The following is a 24,186-nucleotide window of genomic DNA, read 5'->3' as shown; positions in this document are numbered from 1 at the left end:
TTCAGCTTTGATTTCCTTAGACAGCACAAATACTGGAGGCTTTACACACTTCTGTTTGGATCTTACAATATATATAGTAACTCCTGAGAAAAATAAACACATTCCTTAGCTTGCTTGTCTGGCTCTTTGTAAACAGACTGAGATCCCTTTGAAATCCAAATCCCTCCCCTTCATCTATCTAAAAATGCAAATTCCCATCACACCTTACAAGCTAAGACTCCAACCATGTTTACTCATTAGCATATTAAAGACATTTCTAAACCGTGCTTCTTTTGATAACTTCAACTTACAGTCTGCTTGGCTACAAAATGTAATTAAATCTCACAGACAGACCTAACTATTTACCCCCATAAACCTGCTTTACAACAAACCAGAAAGATGATATGAAAATTATTATACTTTCATGACACCATCTCTCTGCTTGTGGACATGGTTCATGTGTAGTTTCCCTGATTCTGGGAATATTAAGGGGGTTGCTAAAGCCAATCTTGTCATCTACTGGACACTTTGCAGTCCTCTGGTCAACTACCTTCCCCTTCTACCAGATGCAGATGAAGTTGTGCATCCCCATTAGCCCCTCATTTTGAAAAAAGGTTCATGGGGAGTGATATGGTCTAAACTTGATTAAGATAAATGTTCTCATCTTTCTCCTGGGAATTCTGCAGCCATTAGGTTTGAGCATTCACTGACGCTAGTATATATACGTCTGTTGAAATGATTGTTTGTAGAAGGCAGGATTGCCTGTGTCCAATGTGATATGGATAGTACTTGGCCCAAGTGCAAGTAGCACATTTGACTTGAATGAATGTAAAGGAAATGGGAGTTTCAACATCAATGGTACTTGCTTTTTGAGTAAAGATTTAAGTTGCAAGGAAATAGTCGCCAATTTAAAGGAGAGAAGGCTGGGGCTGGAAAATAGATCCAGAATCGATGTGGTCTGCTTTGGTGGGTGCTGACTCTATTGTTCAAGGAGAGGCTTCAACAATCAGACCCCTGTTCAGAGGCAGGAAATCTACTAACTTTGAGTGAAAGAGCTGTATGGGGTTATGATATAGTGACAGTATCAAGAGACTTGTCTCAAACAAGGATTGGAATGGGAGTTTAACATTCCTGGCTCCAATATGTTCAGGAGAAATAGGGAAAGTAATAAAGGCATTTAATTTGATAAGGTGCCACATTAAAGATTATTACGGAAAATAAAAGTGCATTGTGTAGTGGGTAAGGTATTAGCATGGATAGAAGATTGGCTGGCTGGCAGAAAGCAGAATATGCATAAATGGGCCTTTTTCTGATTGGCAGGATGTGACGAGTGGAATCCCACGGGTCTTTATTGGGGCCTCAGCTTTGTACGATTTACATCAATGACTTAGATGAGGGGCGTGAAGACATGGTAGCTAAATTTTCAGATGACACAAAGATAGGTAGGAAAGTATGTTGTGAAGAGGACATGAGGTTGCAGATGGATATAGATAGATTGAGTGAGTGGTCAAAGACTTTGCAAATGGAGTTTAACGTGGGAAAATGTGAAGCTGCTCACTTTGGCAGGAAGAACAAAAAAGTGGAGTATTACTTAAATGGGGAACGGCTGCATAATTCTGAAGTGCAGAGGGATCTAGGTGTTCTAGTACATGAGTCACAAAAAGTTAGTATGCAGATACACCAAGTAATTAAGAAGGCTAATGGAATGCCGTCCTTTATTACGAGAGGGATTGAACATAAAAGTAAGGATGTTATGCTTCAGTTATACAGGACATTGGTGAGACTGCACCTCAAATACTGTGCGCAGTTTTGGTCTCCTTATTTAAGGAAGGATGTTAAAGCATTGGAGGTGGTTCAAAGGAAGTTTACTAGATTGATACTTAGAATGAGTGGGTTGTTTTATGAGGAAAGGTTGGACAGACTGGGTTTGTTTCCACTGGAGTTTAGAAGAGTGTGGGGTGATTTGATTGAAGTATACAAGATCCTGAACGGTAGACGTAGAAAGGATTTCCAGCATCCGCAGTAGTTTTTTGTAGAAAGGATGTTTCCTCTTGTGGGTGAGTCCAGAACTAGGAGGCGCTGTTTTCAAATTAGGGGTTGCCCTTTTAGGACAGAGATGAGGAGAAATTTTTTCTGAGGGTTGTGCGACTTTGGAACTCTCTGCCTCAAAAGGCTGAGCGGGGTCATTGAGTATTTTTAAGGCAGAGGTAGATAGATTCTTGTTAATCAAGGGAATCAAAGGTTATCAGGGTTAGATGGGAATATGGAAATCGAAACACAAGGTGATCAGCCATGATCTTATTGAATGGCAGAGCAGGTTCGAGGGGCTGAATGGTCTACTCCTGTTCCTATAATGTTCTAATGGGAGGTGAATGTGGGTTGGTGGTGGTAGTGGTGACAGTATTGATCAAATCTACTGTTATAGTGCTGGAAAAAGGATGTTGCTTGCTAGTTTTCAAAGGCAGAATCGATTTGGTTAGAGTTGAGGAGCAAAATAGAATAAAGGAGCAGAAGAAGAGGAACTGTTTATGCTGCTAGGTGTTTACTATAAATTACTAAATAGAAGGTAATGGAGAAAATCTGAAAGCAAAATTTAAAAAGATGTAACAATAATAGAGCAGTAATAATGAGTGACTCCAACTCTAGGCTGCTGAGGGAATTAGGGGTGGAAATAATGGAAACTCTGCCTGCAATCTTCCTTCTCCATGGGTGCAGGCGTGGTGCTGAAGCACTGGAAAGCTGCAAATGTTACATCCCGTCACAAAGAGGGGAAAGGGATAAACCTGGTAACTACAGGTCAGTCAGTCAGACGTGGGGGAAATCTAGAATTAGGGAGTGCAGTTTAAAAATAAGGGGCCTCTCATTTAAAAATGAGTAATTTCTTCGCTTAGAGGGTTTAGCGTTTGCTCCTTGGGGAAGAGAGTTCTAATGGAGACTGTGTCATTGAATACACTCGAGGCTGAGTTAGACAGATTTTTGATCTACAAGGGAGTCGAGAGCAATGGGCGGCAGGCAGGAAAGTGGAGTTAAGGCCACAATAGATCAACCATGATCTTATTGAATGCCAAAGCAGGCTCAATGGGCCGAATGGCCTACATCCTGCTCCTATTTCTTCTAATCTGTTGGCAGTGCTGAGGAATCTTCTGGACTTCATAATCCAGGACAAAATTAATTGTTGCTTGAAAAACAATTATGGGTTAACAAGTGACAGCTATTGCAAATTTATTAAAGGCAAACTCTATATAATAAACTTGATTTGAGATCTACCCATAAATAGCAGAAAGTGTTGTTCAAGGTAGTGCATATGATGTATACATAAACTTTTTAAAAAGGTGTTTGTAAAGTGCCACTTAGACTTGTTAACAAATTTAAGGCACGTGGGATCAAAGGGACGTGGCAGTGTATGCAAAGTTGGCGAGGAGACACAAGACAGAGTCTAGTGGTGAACAGTGGCTCCCAGACTGGGGAGAAGTATACAGTGGTGTCGCCCAAAGGCCAGTAATAGGCCCACTGCTCTTTTGATGTATATTAATGACCTGGACCTAGATAGCAGAGGTTTAAATTTAAAATTTGCAGATGACATAACTTGAAAACTATGAGGAGGATAGTAGCAGATTTCAGGAGGGCACGTGCAAGCTGGTGAAAGGGGCAGGCACATAGCAGATGAAATTTAATGGAGAGAAGTGTGAAGTGATGCATTTTGGAAGGAAGAATGAGAGGCAAATGAGCTAAACAGTAAGTTTTAAAGGGAGTGCAGGGAACAGAGACCTGGGGGTTCACTTAGACACATCTTTTAAGGTGGTAGGACAACTTGAGACTTATTTTTTTCTTTTTAACACAACATATGGGATCTAGAGAAGGCTAAAGGGAGATTTAATATAGATATTTAAAGTAGGAAGGGTATTAATAGAGTAGATGAGGAAAAACTTTCCACTGGCAGTAAAGGTCGATAACCAGACAATACAGATTTAAGATAATTGGTAAGAAATACAGGAAGAAGGTGAGGAGAATCTGTTTTGGGCAATGAGTTATGATTTGGAATGCATTGTCCAAAATCGACTCGACAGGATATATGCTTGGAAAGATTTGTAGGGCTATGGGAAAAGAGCTGGAGAGTGGGACTTTATTAGACCGTTCTTTCAAAGAGCCGACACAGGCATAAGGTGCCAAATGACCACCATCTCTGCTGTTTGATTCTATAAGAGGATACAGGGTGCCACATAGTTGGCACAGGAGCATGGTGGGCTTCTTGGGGGCACAGATTCTTGAACCAGGCAGGGCAGCCAGCACTAATGCCCTTGCAGAATAATTGGGAATATCTAGCTGTTTGAGGCCATTTATCTGAATGGAAATTGGGCAGCTTTATTGCAACCTTCCACCATATCTTGAATACACTTGCTTTCAGTGTCAGCTTGACTGAGATGGTAATACTCAAGGGCTTGAGGCTTAAACTTGACTGGCGCTGTAGTGCAGAGATACTACTGAATTATCACAGATGCAATCTTTAGGATGGAATGTTAATCTTAGCCTTTACTGCGAGGTTACCTTTTTTTCTACCCAATTAATCATTTGGGATTCTGGTGGTGTGTCTTTTATATTAATTCCAACCTCTGACATTATCTGTTAGACAGAAAAAAGGTCTGATTTTTGGCATTACCTGCCTAAGAGTATTGCAAATAGACGTAACAATCAAATTTTAATCTGATGGTCTGGATAAAATATAAATTGAGAATATTATGTTTTTAAGGTGTTCTGTTCCCTTTTATGTGTATCCCCATGCCCCATGTGCTCTCTTAAGAAGATGGGTAATGTGTTCCCAGACCTTCGTAGATGCAACTACAAAACTGATAGTGCACAAAGGAACCAGATGAATATGCCTTCACTATGGACAAACTACTGGCCATTTTTCAGTTTTCTGTCATATTAACATTGTAGTTGCTTCAGTCTGATATTTCATGCTGCAGCACTACACAACCCTCAGTCCTTTGATTTTATTCTTAGATCAGCTATATGCATAATTATTTTTATTTACACAATAGAACTTTCATTTAACTCCTTTATAAAGTCCAAGGCACTGAGATGCAATTTGGAACAATTGAATGGGTTGATTTTTAAATTTTGACTTTTTAAAAAAAAAACCGGATGCTTGACTTTCTGACAGTCTAGACATTCTACATCAAGACATTTTTAGCTACAACTAGTTAAATCCTGCATTTCACCTTTGTTCTCATTCTATACACCATTTCTAAACAGAGTTAGGAGGAAATGACAAGAACTTTTCGGTTGAATCAGTCAGTTGTACAATTTTCTCATGGAGAATGTACCAGCATGTTCTTGCTTTGTCTGTGGAAGAACATTGCCTTGCAGCTGAGTGAGATCATCATCTTAGGCAGTCCCTTGGGATTGAGGATAACTTGCTTCCAGTTGGTTCTGTGCATTTTAATATGGCTAACGAGTCCGATGCACAATTTGCAGTCTTCCCCCATGTGTGAGGCTGGTGATGTTTGATGGGCAGGTAAATGAGTTACTTGGGGAGTTCTGTGGCCTGAACTTGGCATCTGGATGATCCATTTAAGTTTCTTGAAGTGTTTGGTGCCTTCCCTTATGCTCATTCTTCGTTTTGGGTGCATTTCTTCTCTCCAAGCAGTCTCTTGCCATGACTAGGTTTGGAGTAAAGCAGTTGTTTTGCGAGCTTGGGGTCAGGCATGTTGCACCGTGACCCGACCAACGAAACTGGTTTGGTAATTAGCACCTCGATACTGCAAATGTTGGCTTGGAAGAGGATTCTAACAATAGACCTGCTATCCTGCAACAAATTTGAAGGATTTTGCAGAGTCTGTGTTCGTGCTTTTTTCCAATGCCTTGAGGTGGTCTCTTTAGATTGTCCAGCTCTCTGAAGCATGTAGGAGCACGGGGATTACTGCTGTCCAGTAAACCGTGACCTTAGTCCCAGGTTTGAGGTCCTGGCCCTTTAAATGATCTTCCTCAATCAACTGAAGGCTGAGCTGGCACATTGAAGGCAGCGGTAGCTTGCATCATCTATGTCTGCCTTTATTGAGAGGAGACTCCCAAAATATAGAAGTGGTGTATGTTTTCCAGGGTCTTGCCATTGATCTTGATTAACAAGCAGCGATGTTGTGCGTGGGAGTTGGAAAAGGACCTTGGTTTTCTGGGTGTTCAAAGTAAGGCCCATCCTCTCATATGCTTCAGATGCATATATATTCATATGGAGCTCAGCCTCTGAGTGAGCACAAACACAAGCATCCCTTCTGTACTGAAGCTTGATGACTGAGGCTGGAGTGACCTTGGCTTTGGAGTGGAGGCGACTAAGGTTGAATAATTTCCAATCCATCCTGTAGATTATGCCCACTCCTGTGGGATGTTTGCTCTAGGTGAGGTGCAGAATTGCAGCAAGGAAGGTGGAGAAGAGGACTGGCGCAATAACACAAAGACCCTAAAGTGGCTTTCAGTGTTAATAAAGAAAGCCATATTAAAGTGTGATTTTGAAATAGAACAAATCTTTTGTTTTGCTTATTTATCTGCTTGCCCTAGCATAGTGAGTTGAATCATTTGCTTCAAATGCCCTGGTTTCCTGGCCCAACAAAATGCTGAGATATTTATGGTATTTTACCTTATTACAGAAGCTTTGGATGTCATCTCAACCCCAGCACATGAAGAACCTGAACTGGAGATGACTGAGGCACCAGAAGTGATTTCAGAACCCACGCCAGGTTAGTAATTTTATTTGTGTCTTGTGTCTGAAATTGTGCCACCTGTTAGGAATTTAAATGTGCTGTGGATACCTTGTTTGTTTTGATGCGCAAGTTGTTCTCATAAACAATTTTGAGTGTCTTGCTTTTAATGGAGTTGACTCTTACTGTCCTGTACCTACTTGTATGGTAGTGAGATAATATGGGCAATAACAGTACAACCGTTTTTGTGCATTAAGCATTAAATACATACATTATCCATTACCTAACATAACTCAGACAGAATAAGCTCTCTGCAGCCTGTCCTGCAGTGACAGAATCTATCTTCCTCTGCAGTGTTTTGTCTTTATTAACCTTGGGTATTGTGCTGTATGGCTCTTCAATATCTTGAGTTTCTTTTTTCTATAAAGCCTGACTCTTGTTTCAGCTTTTGGTCAGAACTGTTAATTTCTCTCCTTAGAAGAAACCACCAGCATGACGTGGCAATGACCCCTTGAGTTCAATTGGTTATGGTTGATGCAGTAGCAATGTGCATGTAGAATCATGGAACTTTGGAACACAGAAGAAAGCCATTCAGCTTGTTGTATCTTTGCAAACCCTTTGAAAGAGCTGTCCAATTTAATCCCAAACCCCAGCGTATTCCTCCAGAACTCTGCAAATTTGTTCTCCAAGTACAATTCTCTTTTGAAAGTTCCTATGGATTCTGATTTTGCCATCGGTTGTGCGTTCGTAACCTCAGCAACCCTCTCTTAAAATACTTCTTCTCATTTCCCCTCTAGTTTTTTGCCAATTTTTTGACATTTATTTCCTGGTTATTTGCACATTTGACAGAAGCTACAGCTTCTCCCTACTTGCTTGATTACTACCCCTGATAAGTGGAACTCTAGTGGAACTCCCCTTAACTTTCTTTGTTTGAAGAAGAACAATCCCAGCTTCTCCAATCTCTCTGCGTCAATGAAGTGCGTCATCCCTGGTATATTCCTGGCAAACTACCTTTGTACCCTTGCAAAGGCCTTGACATCCTTCCTAAAGTGTGGTGCCCAGAATTGTATGACATACTCCAGCTGAGGTCTAACCAGACATTTGTAAAGATTTAGTATGACTTCCTTCCTTCCTTAATTAAAAGCCAAATACCCCACATGCTTTCTTAACTATTTTATCAACTTGTTCTGCCACCTTCAAAGATTTGTGAATATGCATGCCCCATTTTTCTGACCATTTCACCAGTCCATCTATGCTCTCCTGAAGACTGCTGCTACGCTGCTTGCTATTTACTATGTTGCCAAGTTTTGTATCATCTGCAGACTTCAAAATTATAATCCCTATCCCAGGCTCCTCCATTTCCCCCACTGTCCGTTCACTCTTGTGCGACCACTATGCTCCATGGCCCACCATGGCCTTTCCTACATCATTTAAGGACAAAAAGAGAACAGTCTGGGTAGCAGTTATGAAAAATTTCATTACACAAGGTAAAGGGGAGGTGATGGCATAGTGGTGTTGTCACCGGGCTAGTAATCCAGACACACAGGGTAACTCTCTGGGGACCTGGGTTCGAATCCCACCACGGCAGATGGTGGAATTTGAATTAAATTTTAAAAGAACACGGAATTTTAAAAAAAGTCTAATGATGACCGTGAATCCATTGTCGATTGTTGTAAAAACCCATCTGGTTCACTAATGTCCTTTTTAGGGAAGGAAATCTGCTGTCCTTACCTGGTCTGGCCTACATGTGACTCCAGGCTCTCAGCAATGTGGTTGACTCTTAAATGCCCTCTGAACAAGGGCAGTTAGGGCTGGGCAATAATTGCTGGCCTAGCCAAAGAATAAAAAGAAAGAAAGAAGCTACTTCATCAATTAAGGACAAAGCAATCTGGCCTCAGCCTTTCTTATAAAGAAATTTCAGTTAATTACTATCCACGCTATTTTTAAATTGATGATCCCTCATTACTGACACTGACCAAGGGAAATAGTCCCTCCCTAGTCCCTCTGTCAATATCCCTCTGTCATTTGTATTTTTAAATTTGTCCATTTACCAGAGGGTAACTCTCCAACTTGATTGTCACTTTTTAAAAAAAATTGTTTTAAAGTGACTTTTCATGATCTCTGGTTGACAGTTGTCCTTGTTTGATTTTAGAGGATGGGTTAGTTTCATTATTACTTATTGCTCTAGATATGTCATTGAGTCAGATATGATTGAGTCATCACTTTTAATTATGGAATATTGATTGAGATATTGGAATGCTTAGGCATGTCTCAATTGGTAAAAATTGAACTTGGCTATTGTATCTCTCTACAATTGCTTGCCAATGCTGTCAAGGGTCTCAGTTGAATAATGGCCACTTGGGCAGGGCATTGGAGGAAGAGTGGGCATCTGTGAAATTGTATCCCAGTCAGATGTACAATTTCAGTAATGTGAAGGGGAGAAAACTAGGAAAGATATCTCTTGTCTCCTTGCATGCATAGCATTTTCCACAGCAATTTTGTTTGTCAAAAATAACTTAATATATTCAGAAGAGTTTGTGTGCAGAAAAGACTATTTTGTGTTTAAATTGCATTCCCTTAAATTAAAAAAAAAACTTTTTGTTAGGGCAACTCAAAGGCCTTTAGTTTTTACATAGAGCAATACAGATACCGGACCTATTATCCAGCATCTCTAAATCCAAAAGGACCCAAAATGTGGCTACATTTGAAGCTAATGTCCTGGGTAGCAATTTGAATAAAACTCTTTTATTCTTTCTTTTTCATACTTTATTTTCTGTATTTAAGTACATGCTAGGCCTAGGATCCAGAATCTGTAAAATCTCCAAATCCGGCACACGTCCGGTCCCAAGCTGCTCTGATTGAGGGCCCGGTACCTCTACTACTTTCATTCACACCTAAAGAAAATGTGGTCATGTAATCCCACGTAGAATTTGAAATTTTCATAAATTTATTTACCTTCTAAATGACTAAGCTTAACAGTTTTAACTTATGGTGAAATGCATGTATTTTTGTATAATAGCATGTCTTAAATTTCCCAAGTGCAAAATTCTACTGGACTAAAATGACTTCTGATGCACATTAAGATAGTTCTAATTTAACATTGAATATTTAGAAGCTTGTTTGAAATCTTATTTCAAAGAACTTGAAGAGAAAAAGGGTGATGCTGATCTTGATGATTGGGAAGCTATGGCAAGTGATCATGAACAAGAGAAAGGTGAGTAACTGCTGCAATTTCCCCAACCCCACAAGCTTTAAAGTGAATTAAGAGTATAAACATATCTATTGTAAATATGTTGTTCTGGAATGAAAATCTGTTGACCAGTTCCTTTCTTTCCTTTCAAAATTTAAAAATTATTTAAAACAGTTATTTGCCTAAGCAATTTCAGGTTATCCATCTCACCAGTCGTTAGATCTATATTGTGACTTTTTTTTAGATTAAAGCATTTCCTTGGCTAATACTGTCAATTTGAAAAATCTTTGACAGAAGTGAAAACTGTCCACATTGAAGTAAAAGAGGAGGCTGAAGAGGAGGAGGACGAGGAGGAGGAAGAGGAGGAGGAGGAAGAAGACAGTGATGATGATGGAGCAAGTGAGGAGAGCGAAGATGAAGAGGAAGAGAAAGGTTTTGAGGAAACCAGGACAGCATCAGAGAGAGTGGGCAAAGAACCTGAAGTGGTAAAGAGTGAGAAAATGAAATTGACAAAAGAATTTAGCTCTGATTCTGAGCTTGAATCTGATTCAGATGATGGCCGAACAAAAGAAGAACGAATTTATGATGAAGCGAAGCGACGTATTGAGGTATCACTTCTACTTAAGCATAATTCCTGTCTGACATTCTAATGCCTTGAATGATATCCATGAACAGACAAGTCATTATGGGTAGAAATACATATTTGCATGAGAGTTTTCTGTTGTGGTCTTAATGAAGCATAGGAAATCTATACAGTCTTTCACATTGTTTATTCATTTTCCAATCTTTAGATATGAATATAATAGTACTATACTTTTTTCTTTTTTATCTGATTTTCCACATGCCCCCTCCTTCCCTCACTTCCTCTGAAAGATGGTGATTCTTCCTAACATGCTTTTATGAAAGGGAAATTGTATTTGACAAATTTATTTAAGTTCTTTGAAAACGTAACAAGCAGGATGGATAAAGGGGAACCAATGAATGTAATGTATTTAGATTTCCAAAAGTCATTCAGCAAGGTGCCATGTAAATGATTACTGTGCAGTATAAGTGCTCATGGTGTTGGGGGTAATATGTTAGTATGGATAGAGGATTGGCTAACTGACAGGAAGCAGGGAGTCGGATAAATGGATCATTTTCAGGTTGATAAAGTGTAACTAGTGGAGTGCCACAGGGATCAGTGCTGGGGTCTCAACTTCATGTAATCTATATTAATGACTTGGTTGAAGGGACCAAGTGTATTATAGCCATATTTGTTAACGATACAAAGATAGGTAGGAAAAGCAAATTGTGAGGAAGACCGAACCTGTGAAGGGATATAGATAGGTTAAATGAGTGAGCAAAAATTTGGGAGATGAAGTATAATGTGGGATAATGTGAGGTTGTCCACGTTGGTAGGAAGAATAGAAAAATGGGATATTATTTGAAAGGAGAGAGACTGCAGAATGCTGCAGTGCAGAGGGATCTGGGTTTCTTTGTACATGAATCGCAAAATGTTAGAATGCAAATACAGCAAGTAATTTGGAAAGCAAATGGAAAGTTGGCCTTTATTGCAAGGGGGGATGGAGTATAGAAGTAAGGAAGTCTTGCTACAACTGTGCAGGATATTGGTGAGACCACATCTAGAATACTGCGTACGCTTTTGGTCTCCTTGTTTAAGAAAGGATATAATTACATTCGAAGCAGTTCAGAGAAGGTTCGCTAAACTGATTCCTGGGATTAAGGGCAAAAACAAAAATAGCTGGAAAAATTCAGCAGGTCTAACAGCATCTGTGGAGAGGAAGACAGAGAGTTAACGTTTCGAGTCCGTATGACTCTTCTGAAGAGTTTACCATTTAGTAGCAATAAAAGTACAAGTCAATAACTTTTTGAATTGCAGCCTGTCAATTTTGAAGATAATGTAACATAAACACTACACAGCTGCTATTTACTGTGCTGAGGAAATCCAGAACCAGAGCATAAACTTAAAATTTAGAAGTAGGTCATTTTGGAGTGATATCAGGATCCAGCTTTTAACTGAAGATATTTGGTCAAAGCTTTTTGTTTTGCACACATCAGGACAATCACAAGAATACCAATGTCAGGGGACACAATATCTTTATACTATATGAGAAGAGAGTACTGATTGGTTGACAAGTGGACTCTGGTAGAGGTGTTGCCTTGGAGAATACACTGGTTAATGGCGAATGACAGTTAACTGCCAAGCATTGTTTGAAATTTAAGCCAGGCATCTGATCAAGGCATTGTCCTGAGGAATGAACCAGCGAATGGCTATCATTTATTTTGTTTAGCTCAAACAGGCATAATGTGTGTACATGTTCTTTCTGTTTGCAAAGAACAGGGCCCTGTGTATTAATAAATGTAGCTTCCAGGACATACACCAGACTGCAAGCCCAACTGACAATCTTAAATTGGTTGTCAGGGTAATTCTTAGCACACTGAGGATTATTTAGCAAATGTTGTCCAATCACAGAATCACACATAATGTTGGACACTTTGTTTTGAGTTTTGCAAGCACTGGCTGGTTAGATACGGTCTCTGCCTTGCCCGTTGTGAACAGGGGGTACATGCCGTTTGATACAATCCGCCAGTCTTTGGGACATATGGCCTACATACCTAGCATCACACTGGCACTGAAATTCGTGTACCACATTACTCATTTGTATGATAGGCAGAACGTCCTTTGGGCTTGACAGCATCCTGTTGGTGGTGAATGCCACTCGTGTTGCAACTGCATAGTAGCGGCGTGAAACAGCTAGCTTCACCTGTTGCTCAAATTTCTGAGATACCTTGCCCTTCCAGGGTAATCTGAGGTAGACTTGGAACTTTTCAGGGCCAAAAGTGACGGTCTTTAGGCCTGTTCATGAGTGTGCGTGATATACAGCGCAAAATGATCTGATCAGGGTAGCCATTATCTCGCAGGATGTCTTTGATGCGCCCTATTTCAGCATCAAGCTTCCATGGTGAGCAAATGGCTTGAGCCCTATTTATGAGGTTGTGAAAGGATAACGGAAATCCGGAACACACTTACCCGCCCCCACCGTCCAACGAAAAGGAAGTGAATTCTGGATCATTTAAAGTTCTCAAGACTGAGATTGATAAGATTTTTGTTGGTAAGGGTAGCGAGCTATGGAGCAAAACTGGTATATGAAGCGGAGGTAAATGACCCTGTATCTATGTTCTTATAATTTCATGTTCAAATCAATTATATTTTTTTATGCATAACTCAGACTTGCTGGACATGTTGATTGCTTTCTGTTTTGAAAATGTCTTTTGTGCGTGCTTAGAAACGCAGAGCAGAAAACTTCACGAATATAAACACTGAAAAACTCCGAGCACCAGTTATTTGTGTTCTTGGGCATGTTGACACAGGAAAGACCAAAATTTTGGATAAGGTATGTAAAATGGATCCTGAAAATATTTGTGGAATTGGTGTTTTTAAAAAAAAATAAATAAATGAACCACAAACTTGAAGCGAATACATGAGCTCCCTTGTCATAGCACACTGAATCAAGACGATGTGTCATCTTCAAGTAAAGTTGAATTGGATGGTTAGAGGATAAGTGAACCAGACCCACAAGTGTAATTCAGTTCCTGTTTTAAAGTCATACATTCTGTCTATATTCTAATTATAATAGCTTAAATGGGAAATTTATTGCAGCAGTTTTAGAAGTTGAGTTGATTGCTGAACAATGGTTGCTCAGTGATTGCTGCAAAGTGTCATTAGCATGTGGTAAGTTTACACAGGCTGATTTTATTATAAATATGGGCAGTATAGTTTATAACAGTTGATGCATGTAATCTGCTCAAATGTAAGATTTTGCATTATACGTATCTTTATATTCCCATGGCCTTGCTCCTGATCAGTTAAAGATAATAGTATGTCTTTAGCTGTGCTTATTATAAGTGATGTATTAATGAAGTTACTTAAGCTGAAGGAGAACAAGAAGCCAAGAGCCAATGAGATACATGCAAGGATCCCAAAGTGAATGAGGGAAGTAGCAGAAATTTTGGGCTGAATTTTAGTGTAGGCTTTCGGACCTCAATATCGTGGCAAAATCTGGTCCCAAGCCCCTTTTGAGCGGGAACTGGCTTGGTGATTTTACCACAGGCAGCTTCCTAATTGACTGCCTGCAGTTCAATTAAGGATGATAGACATTGTTGTGATGCTGCCAATTGAATCAAAAGCCCAGCAGCTCTGAAGTTTCGGCAGCACCACCAGGAGAGGTGGGCACTGCTGATGCAAATCGGAAACCTCTGGTGCCTTGAGATAGAGATGTCGTTGGGCAGGTAAGTATAAATTAAAATTCAGGATGGCTGACTGGGAAGGCCCACTGATTGCAGAGAAAACAACTGCAGGGGATTGTTTGGCTCTGTGTTATTCTCCAGAAAGCCAGTTGGTGAAGATAGTACTGGAACTAATCTTTACTCAGACTAACATTTATTTAAAGAGAGAGATATTACAAGCATACACCTCCTAACTCAACTGCACGCTAGCTTCAGTGAATATCTGCTCAAGTGAAACCCTAATTAATGCTCTCAACTATGTAATTAAACACAATTGATAGTAAAAGCAACCCCCATGAGGTTGATTGTATATCTGTGGCTTTCTCTGGGGCCTGGAGCATGTGACTCCGAAGGAACCCTGAACTGCTGTTGGGCACTGCCTCTGTGAAGGTGGCGGCCTCCCCATGCAGTGGGAGACTGCCCTGCAGTCTGCAAAATGCTGGTGGCCCTGTAAAACAGCCTTTAATGGAATCTTAATTATGCAAAATGTCATGAATGCAAATACTGAAAAATTCTGAGCACCAGTTCTTTGTGTTCTTGGTCACGTTGACACACTAACCCCTTTGCAGTCTGCGGCTGTAAAATTTCCCCAGCGAGCCGTCCTGATTTGGCGCCCACTATTTGATAAGACTTATATACGATTCTATGGGAATTTTACAGGTGAATTCTAGGAGGATGTTTGTCTTGATGGCAAGTCTAGAACTAGATGGTACAGTTTAAAAATAAAGTGTCTCCCATTTAAGATAGATAAGGAGGATTTTTTCTGAGGGTTGTTAGACTTTGGAGTTCTCTTCCCTGGAGTTCTCTTCCCCAGTGAGCAGTGGAGGCTGGGTCATTGAAAATATTCAAGGCAGAGTTGGACAGATTTTTGATCAGGCTGGAAAGTGGAGTCAAGGCCAGAATCGGATTAGCCATGATCTTGTTGAATGGCGGAGCAGGCTCGGGGGGCTGAATGGCCTACTCCTGCCCTATTTTTCTATGTCTAGCATCATTGTTTGGCCCTCTTGGGTCTGCCTGGTGCTACTGTTCGCCCCGCTTGGGCCTGTTGGGCACTACCGTTGCCACCAAGAGTTCAACTGATTTTTAATGAGAGTTAAGACATCATAGCCGAGGCTTTCTACCTTACCTTGCCAGGTTTTCAGCAGATATGAGGTAGGTGGAGGTAGAAAGCTGCTTGGAGATATGCCGTGAAGAATCCAAATCACTTTCTTGTAGACTAACTGGTTGGGGTGCAAATTGGGGACAAATGTGGCTGTGTTTATAGTAAGGACATATAAATGAAGTACATAATTTTTGTGTTTCTTGCAATTTTCACTGTCTGCCTCTTTGGCTCCAACATTCAAAACTCGGTGATGAGGACACTGAGGCAATATTTGAAGAGGATTTGTGTAAGTGCTTTTAAGTGCAGTTCTGCACAGGTTCCATCATTAAGAGGAAATATGTCAAGCTAAAAAATCAGTTCACTGGCCACCTTGGTTTCCCTTTGCGGCAGGCTCTTGACCTGCTCGAATAAGTCTTTCCCCGTGCCATCCTCTTCTCATGGACATTAGCAATCTCAGTCACAGAGTGACAAAGCAATAGACACAACTGTTTTAAGAAGTAACTTCAGTCACTTGATTGATTCATCCATGCACTTTTGGTGAAATGTTGACCCGTTCACCTGGCTATTTCAATGATGAGTATTGGTACAGGGAGCATACTTTGTAGACCAGAATTACATGCATATGTAAACTTTTTAATAAGGCACATAGTTAATTGCCTTTTCATCTATGCTATCTTGATTTTTTTTTGCATACAGCTCCGTCATACTCATGTGCAGGACAGTGAAGCAGGTGGTATAACTCAGCAGATCGGTGCAACCAATGTCCCTCTAGAAACCATCAAGGAGCAAACTAAGATGGTGAAAAATGTAAGATTTATAAAAGATGAAGTAGAACAAGTTCCTTTGCAGTACCAATCTCCAAATTTTCTGTAATTGAATATTTGTGAAATATTTAAAAAATAATCACTCATTGATAACTCTGTTTTAGTTTGAGAGAGATGAAATTAAAATACCAGGAATGCTGATCATTGATACGCCGGGTCATGAATCCTTCAGGTAAACCGCCTTATTTTTTAGTTGGTCTTAATGACTGTTTCATGGAAAAATCAGTGAAAGTAACACAAAAATTTACCCATAATGAGTAAGGGGACATGCATTTTAAAACTAACAGTTTTCTAAGTGCATCTGTGTTTGGAAGAGGAAGAAATCTCAACTGAAGCTGGTAATGATCCTTGAACGATGATGTTTTTAAAAAAAAACTGATATTGCAGCAGTGTCACATGCTGACTAGTGTTTGTTTTGGTACATTATGCAACCAAATGCTAGCTTTGCATAGATGTTTATGAAACTTGTTCAGTTGAACAACTGACAAAAGAAATTTAATTAAGTGAATTCAAGATCTAGGCCCAGATTTTTGCCCCCAAGGTGAGTAGCACGAGCAGGGGAATTTCCTGGCTTGCCGCGCCTGCCTCAGCAGAAACTCCCCTGAATGGCACAATCTTTGTTCTGGGGGTAGGGGTGCAGGATAGGTGTGGTCCTGCTGCCCCCAGACACAGCTTGGAGGCAGCCACAGGGACTGCTATGTGCTGAGGTGGGCTGTTTAAAAGGCCTGCCTCGGTTCTCTGGGACTTTGCCCCAGTTGTTTCACTAAGTTTTAGGCACTCTAGCTCACACTCCATTGGCCTCCTTTTTTTTTTCTCCCCCCACAACCCTCCCATCCACTCCTCATCCCATCTCCGTGTCTCCATATCAACTTAATGTCAACTTAATGCCATGCACCCCACCCATAGCCCCATGCCCCCATTCCATGACCCCTTATAGCCCCCAACCCAATTGACCAACCACTCTTGGCCCTTATACCCTTCTTGCTACCTCACCTAGTATTCACCATGGGCAGACTTCAGGAGCCATGTTAAGATGAAATAAAATAAAGATCTAAATATTTATTACAATCTTCACCTTTTAAAAAAAAACTCCCAATTTTGAAAGCTTATTCAAAACTTTTAAATCACGAGTGCTTAATCCCTTTAAACAAGCTTCTATTCATAATCCCACATCAAAGACAGCTAATCCTTTAATAACCTCTGAGCTATCAATCAAACTGTGAACCTGGGACCCCCTGCTGAGCTAATTCTAGCTTGTGGAAAGCAGCCAAGCATTTATAATGACATATTGATAGCCTTGAGGGAATGTCAACAAACAGCTATTGTAACTGTTAGTTTTTTTTTTCAACTCACTGACACAGACTGCCTGATTTTTTATTTTAAAGGGCTGGCAATTTAAATAACATAACATCATGACAGTTATGTCGACCTTATCTGACCTTCAAGAGTGTTTACGTCTACTCTACAAATTTGTGACACCACACTGTGGGTTAAGGCCCTTGTAACAGCAAAAATGAGGTCTGTTTGAACTCAGCACTCTGTTCAAATGGCCCTGCTGAATTTGGGTTTCTGTCATGTGAGCCACGCCCTGCCCTGTTTCCACTACCGCCAAAACTGGGATGTCAGAAATAGGGTGTGGGTCTTCTGCATTCAGGTCTGTTCCGCCATTTTTAAAGGCCTGCAGATCCACCATACTCTTCGTTCTTTCCATAAATATCTCAGTCATCAATCTTTTTTACCTATTACCCTGCAAATTGTGTTTTCTTCCTTACAAGCTAAATGTAAGTTGTGACTAGCCATCAATATTTTTCTGATCTGAAAATAAAGTTACAGTACTTGTGCCAAGTTTAGTTGAAATCTAAGTTGTGGTCTAAAATTGATAAGAATAGGATCCATATTGAGATACTTGGGCAGGTTGCTAAGCTGCAGCATAAAACCTCTCCTCCATTTTTGCTGATACGTTTAATTTGCCTTGCACAGCTGATCAACCATTGATCCATTGGCTCATATATGTACCATGCTCTTTATGTATCTTCACCTGTGTCATTCCATAGGCCTCCTATCTTTAGAGAGCAGTTAAGGTTGGGTGAAGAGTTCAGTACCTGTGAAATTGCCATACGACTGCTTATTTTGGTGTATCCTGAACATTTTGGTAAAGTAAGGTTTAACTGCACTTGCCACTGGAGTTTATTTTTTATTGTTCCTAACCCCCATATTCAAAACCTGTACACCTGATTAGCCTATTCAGCATTTAATGATCTCTTTTTTTCAGTATGGCACCGCTAATCAAACCTTCACATTCATGTGGCAAGCAATATTGCATGACTCCAGATGTTATATCTCCATTGTGATGCAAGCTTCAAACTCTTAAGTTGGATATCTATATTGAAGACATTTATATTTTGCTATCTTGTCTCTCTCGCAGCAACTTAAGAAATAGAGGAAGTTCTCTCTGTGATATTGCCATCCTTGTCGTTGATATTATGCATGGTTTGGAGCCACAGACAATAGAATCCATTAACCTGCTAAAAACAAAAAAATGCCCCTTTATTGTTGCACTGAATAAGGTGAGTAATTTAATTTAAACAATGCAATTCTAGGCTACTGCTTTTGTGAATGAATTGTAAAGAAAAATCAGATTAAATACTAATTTCAGGTTGCACTATAAACTTTGTGGAAAAATGGAATGGAAAAACGAAATTAACAGGGAGGGCAAAATTTTTTGTTCCATTAACAATTTCATTCTTATTTTCAAATCCCTCCATGGCTTTGCCCCTTCCTAGCTCTGTAACCACCCCCAGCCCTAAAACCCTCAAATTTCCATGCTCCTTCAATTCTGGTCTCTTGTGCATCTCCGATTTTCATTGTCCCATTGTTGGTGACCATTCCTTCAGCTGCCCTTATGCCTTAAGCTCTGGAATTTCTTTCCTAAGCTTCTCTGCCTTTCTACCTCTCTCCCTTCTTTAAGCCATACCTTAAAACCTATCTGTTTGACAAATATTTTCAGTCACTGTCCTAGTATCTCCATTTGTGCATGGTGCCAAATTTTGTTTGGTAATGTCCCTGCGATGTGCATTGGGATGTTTTACGTTGTTAAGGCACCATCTTAATGCAAGTTGTTGCATGCAATACTTGAATTCTTTGCTAACTATTGATTTTGCTTTTTAATGGAATTTTGTAAGGAAGCATGTAGTTAAGAGTTTTGTAATGTTTTAGTTTTGTATTCCTGATTTAATGTGTTACTTGAAAATTTGTAGGGAAAAAAAAACATGCATTGTGTAGGATCTTATCACATCAGCATTAGCAATGGGCCTGACAACCAATGGCAAACTTTTAAAGTGCAGCCAGTCTTGTAATGTAGGGAAATGTAGCAGCTAATTTTCATAAGCATAGTATATAAGAGCATAAGAAACACTAGCAAGAGTACAAAGGCAAAATGCTGCAGATGCTGGAAATCTGAAACAAAAACAAAAAATGCTGGAAAAAACCCAGCAGGTCTGACAGCATCTGTGGAGAAAAAGACGGTTAACGTTTCGAGTCCATATGACTCCTCTTCAGAGCTAAAGGGAAGAATCCCATTTCTATTTCCTTTCAGCTCTGAAGAAGAGTCATATGGACTCGAAACGTTAACTCTGTCTTTCTCTCCACAGATGCTGTCAGACCTGCCGAGTTTTTACTAGCAAGAGTATGTTGTTGAGTCTATTTGTCATTCAGTAAGATCATGGCTGGTCATCTACCTTGACTCTACCTTCCTGCATTATCCCCATTACCCTTAATTCCCTTAGTATCCAAAAATCTACCTATCTCTATTTTGAATGTACTCAATGATTGAGCTCAGATGAACAATACATTACTCTTCGTATCATCAGCAAACTTGGGACCAAATTTAGTTGTGAAAGTAAGCTTTGAGGTCAACACAGAGGTTCCAAAGGGATGTAGACAGGTTGAGTGAGTTAGCAAGAACATGGCAGTTGGAATATAATGTGGAGAAGTGGAAAGTTTTCCACTTTTTAGGAAAAAAGACCTAAATTACTGTTTGGAGGCCAATAAACTACTCCCACCTGTGTTTTCTGCCCCTTGTTGCTTATTTCCACCAAAACTGAAGCCACATCTTGATTTTTGGAGTTAAGATCCTTTGTCTCTACTGTCTTCATCCCGTCCTTTTATTATCAGAACTGCCTACCCGACCTACTTTTCCCATTTTTGCCTGTCTATTGTAAGAGTAGGGTACCCTGGAATATTTAGTTCCCAACCTTGAATAATAACCAGATGTTGGTCAAAGGAAGGATGAATGTTAACTATAGGACCTTTTGGAGATCTATTCTCCATTGTATAGTTTTTCTTTCATCTACCTTGCAGGGAGATGTTTCAACCCAGAGCCACCAGTTCTGTTACTACAACTTTCCTTCAGTACTGCGCTTTAATTCACAATGTTCCGACTTGGGCAGAAGTTGCGGGCGGCTGTCCCTCAGTTCGAGGTTGACATCTACTCGGCGTCGCAAGTTTCTGCCATTGGTTTTCATGTGACTGAATAGGCTGATTCTTGACCCATAGATCTTTGAATCCTATTACCTCATGGGACATCCAGCCTCGGGTGTTTATAGTGCCGCCACTCTGCTTCATCATTAAGGTGTTTGGACTCGAAGCATGATGGATTTGCAGCTTGATGGGCAAGTTGTAGCCATTTTGAACAATTGGTAACAAACTCCTTCCAGTCATTAATGTCAATGCTGGCGTGCTTCAAGGAAGGCTTTAGAGTCACTTTGATGCATTTTCTTTGTCCACCTATGGGACGCTGACCATTTGAGACCAGAAAAAATAGAACCTGGCAGGGGAGACATTTTTCAGCCATCCAAATAGTGTCCAGTCTATTGTAGTTGATTTTGCAGGAGTTTTACCTGAATGGTTATGGAGCTGGCTTCAAGAAGGACAATAGTGCTTGTTCAATGGTTCTCCCTTTGAAACAGGAGGATGCAGCAGAGGCTTTGCTGATGGAATTTCCCTAGCATTCTCTAGCTGATGCACAATCCAGGTCTTGCAGCATTACAGGAGTGTGGTGATGACGATTGCTCTGCATGCTAGGACTTTTGTTGATTTGTTGAAGTCTTAGTTATCAAACACTTGTTGCCATAGTTTGTACATGGCTGAGCTGGCTCAGCTGATCCAGTGATGGATCTCCTTGTCAATGGTGGCCTTTTGACAGAGGTAGCTGTCAAGTGCTCAACATATTCCAGAGTCGCTCTTTGAACATATTTGGGAAGTAGAATATTTGGCTGACCAGATGTGGGTTGAAATGAATTTTATATTGACAACATTAAAGGACAGGCGGAGTTTCTTGTATGCAGAATTGAAGAGATTGAGAGTGGCTTGCAAATCTGGTGCAGAGTGAGCTACGACACTACTGTCATGTACAAACTGTAGATCATGTATGTCTATGATAGTCAATTTAGTTTTCGCATAGAGGTACCTGAGTTTAAAGTGTTTTCCATCTAGGCAGCATTTAACACTCACCAGAGGGCAGTTGACTTTTGAGGCGAATAGTCACTGCCAGGTAGATTGTAAATAGTATGGGGCTAACACATAACCTTGTTTGACACCAGTATGGATTTTAAAGGTGACTGTTTCAGATCCTGCACTCAATACAGTTTCAGTCATATGATCATGAAGTTGCAGGTTGTAAGAAGTTTCTTGGACATCCAAGTCTTTGTAACTCAACCCATAGAGCCTTGCAATTTACTGAGTCAAATGCTTTGGTCAGGTCAATGAAGGCATTGATGAGTTCCTGGTGTTTTTCTCAACATTTTTCTCGTATTTGTCTGGCAATGGAGACCATGTCAGAGGTTGCTCTGGAAAGTCTAAAGCCACACTGTCCTTGGGTACAGGAAGTAGGCAATTCAGGAGAATGGGTGTCAGGAGTTTCCATGTTATGGGCTAGAGGGATATATCTTGATAGTTTCCACAGCATAATTTATCCCCCTTCTTTATAGTTAAAATTGTTGCATTCCTGAAGTTGTGGGGAGTTCTTTTTTCCTCCCAAATCCGCAGGACGACTGCATGGAGTCTTGATGTGAGCAAAAGCCCACTGGCTTTGAAGACCTCAACTGGAATACCATCAGGGCTGTTTGGGGCAGCTTTCTCATCAATGGTGGTTCACCCTTGGCTTCTACCAGGTGGGGATAACCTGGAAAATATCAACCTCCACTGTGGATTCATGGTTGAGGAGTTGTTGAAAATGTTGCTTTGGCAGATGGTGTGTCTTCCTTAAGAAGAGAAACATCATCTATGAGTGATGGGGATTTTGTCCATTTGAGGTTGATATTTAGATGGCCCTGGTGGCTTCAGAAAAACTTTGCATGTCATGTTGGTCAATATATTATTGGATCTCTTGGACTTTCTCTTCACACCGCATGTCCTTTATCTTCCAATTTGTCTTTGAGTGTTAGCCTTGAGCTGTTTGCATGCTGCCTTCTTGACTTGTGACCTTGGGTTGTTCTGTAATGCATTGAAGGCTGCTAGTTCTGTTCCAGGAAGTCACATGTTTGAGCATAGTTTTCATCGAACTTGTCCTGCTGATGATGATGCTCAAACCCAATGGCGTGGACACAGGAGTCTAGTACAGATGACTTTATTTGATTCCACTGTTTTGAAATTGAGTTGGATGTGTGAAGATTTTCCAGATTGGTTGTAAGCTGTACTTGGAATTCCTCTCTTTGGTCGGGCTGCTTTGAGGCTGAGACATTGATCATCTTCCTCTTGGACTTTTGACTTCAAGGGTAGTCACCCTCACCTCACCTCTTGAGTTCAGCTAATTTACCCATGTTTGGACCAAGGCTGCAAAGAGATCTGGAGTAGAATGATCCTTGCTAAACCAAAACTGGGCTTTGTGAACAGGTTATTGCTTAATAAATGTCACATGAGAGCACTGCTGGTGATGCCTTCCATTGCTTTGTTGATGATTGAGAGTAGGATTATTGGCTGGCTTGGATTTGTCCTGCTTTCTGTGGAAAGGACATACCTGAGCAATTTTCCACATTGTTGGGTCGATACCAATGTTTCAGCTGTACTGCAACAGCTTGATTAGAGGTGTGGCTAGTTCTGGAGCACAAGTCTTCAGTACTATAGCTGGGATGTTGCTGGGGCCCATAGCCTTTGTCCAGTGTGCTCAGCCATTTCTTGATATCACTTGGAATGAATTGAATTGTTTGGCATCCGAGATGGTGGGGACCTTGGGAAGAAGCAGAGATGGAGGATCCACAAGGCAGATCTGGCTGAAGATAGTTGCAAATTCATCAGTTTTGTCTTGCACACAGTGACCTGCAAAGTCCTCATTTTAAACATGTTCAAACCTGTCCCACAGACTAGTCAAGCTTGTCAGTTATACTGACAGGGTTATAGCTTTCAGCCAAAGTGTCCGGCTCCTCCTCCACGATCCCTGAATATGCCCTGCCCCACCAGCAGGGCAGACCCACCAAAGAGGACAGCACAATGATATACAATCAGAAGGAGGTCAGCCTGGAAGTCCTCGACATTTGATTCTGGTCCCATGAGGTCTCATGGCATCAGGCCAAACCTCCTGTTGATCACCACTGACTGCCCTCCTTCTGCTCATGAATCAGTACTCCTCCATGTTGGGGATCGATGGTGATTGTTGATGATGATGCTCATGAAGCCTGTTTTCATTGTTAAATTGTCCACCACCATTCTTGACTGGATGTGGAAAGACTTCAGAGCTTTGATCTGACCCATTGCTGTGGGATTATTTAGCCCTTTGTAAAGCATGCTGGTTCCATTGTATAGCATGCATGTGTTGTAGCTTCACCAGGTTGGTACCTCATTTTTAGGCATGCCGATGGTATGCTCTTCTATAACCCTTACTGAGCCAGGGTTGGCCCATGGCTTGTTCGTAATGGTAGAGTGAGGAATATGCCAGAGCATGAGGTTACAGATTGTGGTGGAATACAATTCTGCAGCTGTTGATGGCCCACAGTGCCTTCCTAGATTCCCAGTTTTGAGCTACTAGATCTATTCTGAATCCGTTCCAGTTAGCATAGTGTGGTGCCACGTAACCTGATGAACAGTGTCCTCAATGTGAAGACAGGATTTTGTCTTCAC

General features: G+C 40.7%; 1 protein-coding gene across 1 annotated transcript in view; it reads left to right on the top strand.

Moving 5' to 3' along the window:
* Positions 1 to 24,186, top strand: part of eif5b (eukaryotic translation initiation factor 5B) — a 120,023-nt gene that overhangs the window by 49,781 nt on the left and 46,056 nt on the right. The window contains exons 8-14 of the mRNA XM_078545652.1: positions 6,621 to 6,710; positions 9,811 to 9,885; positions 10,156 to 10,469; positions 13,149 to 13,256; positions 15,947 to 16,057; positions 16,179 to 16,246; positions 18,500 to 18,641. Coding sequence (XP_078401778.1) covers positions 6,621 to 6,710; positions 9,811 to 9,885; positions 10,156 to 10,469; positions 13,149 to 13,256; positions 15,947 to 16,057; positions 16,179 to 16,246; positions 18,500 to 18,641 — 908 coding nt within the window. The remainder of the gene's footprint in view (positions 1 to 6,620; positions 6,711 to 9,810; positions 9,886 to 10,155; positions 10,470 to 13,148; positions 13,257 to 15,946; positions 16,058 to 16,178; positions 16,247 to 18,499; positions 18,642 to 24,186) is intronic.

The sequence above is a fragment of the Cetorhinus maximus genome, chromosome 7, assembly GCF_964194155.1.
Source record: "Cetorhinus maximus chromosome 7, sCetMax3.hap1.1, whole genome shotgun sequence".
Taxonomy (NCBI): domain Eukaryota; kingdom Metazoa; phylum Chordata; class Chondrichthyes; order Lamniformes; family Cetorhinidae; genus Cetorhinus; species Cetorhinus maximus.
The sequence above is the reverse complement of the archived record's forward strand: the minus strand, read 5'-3'. Positions and strand labels throughout refer to the sequence as shown.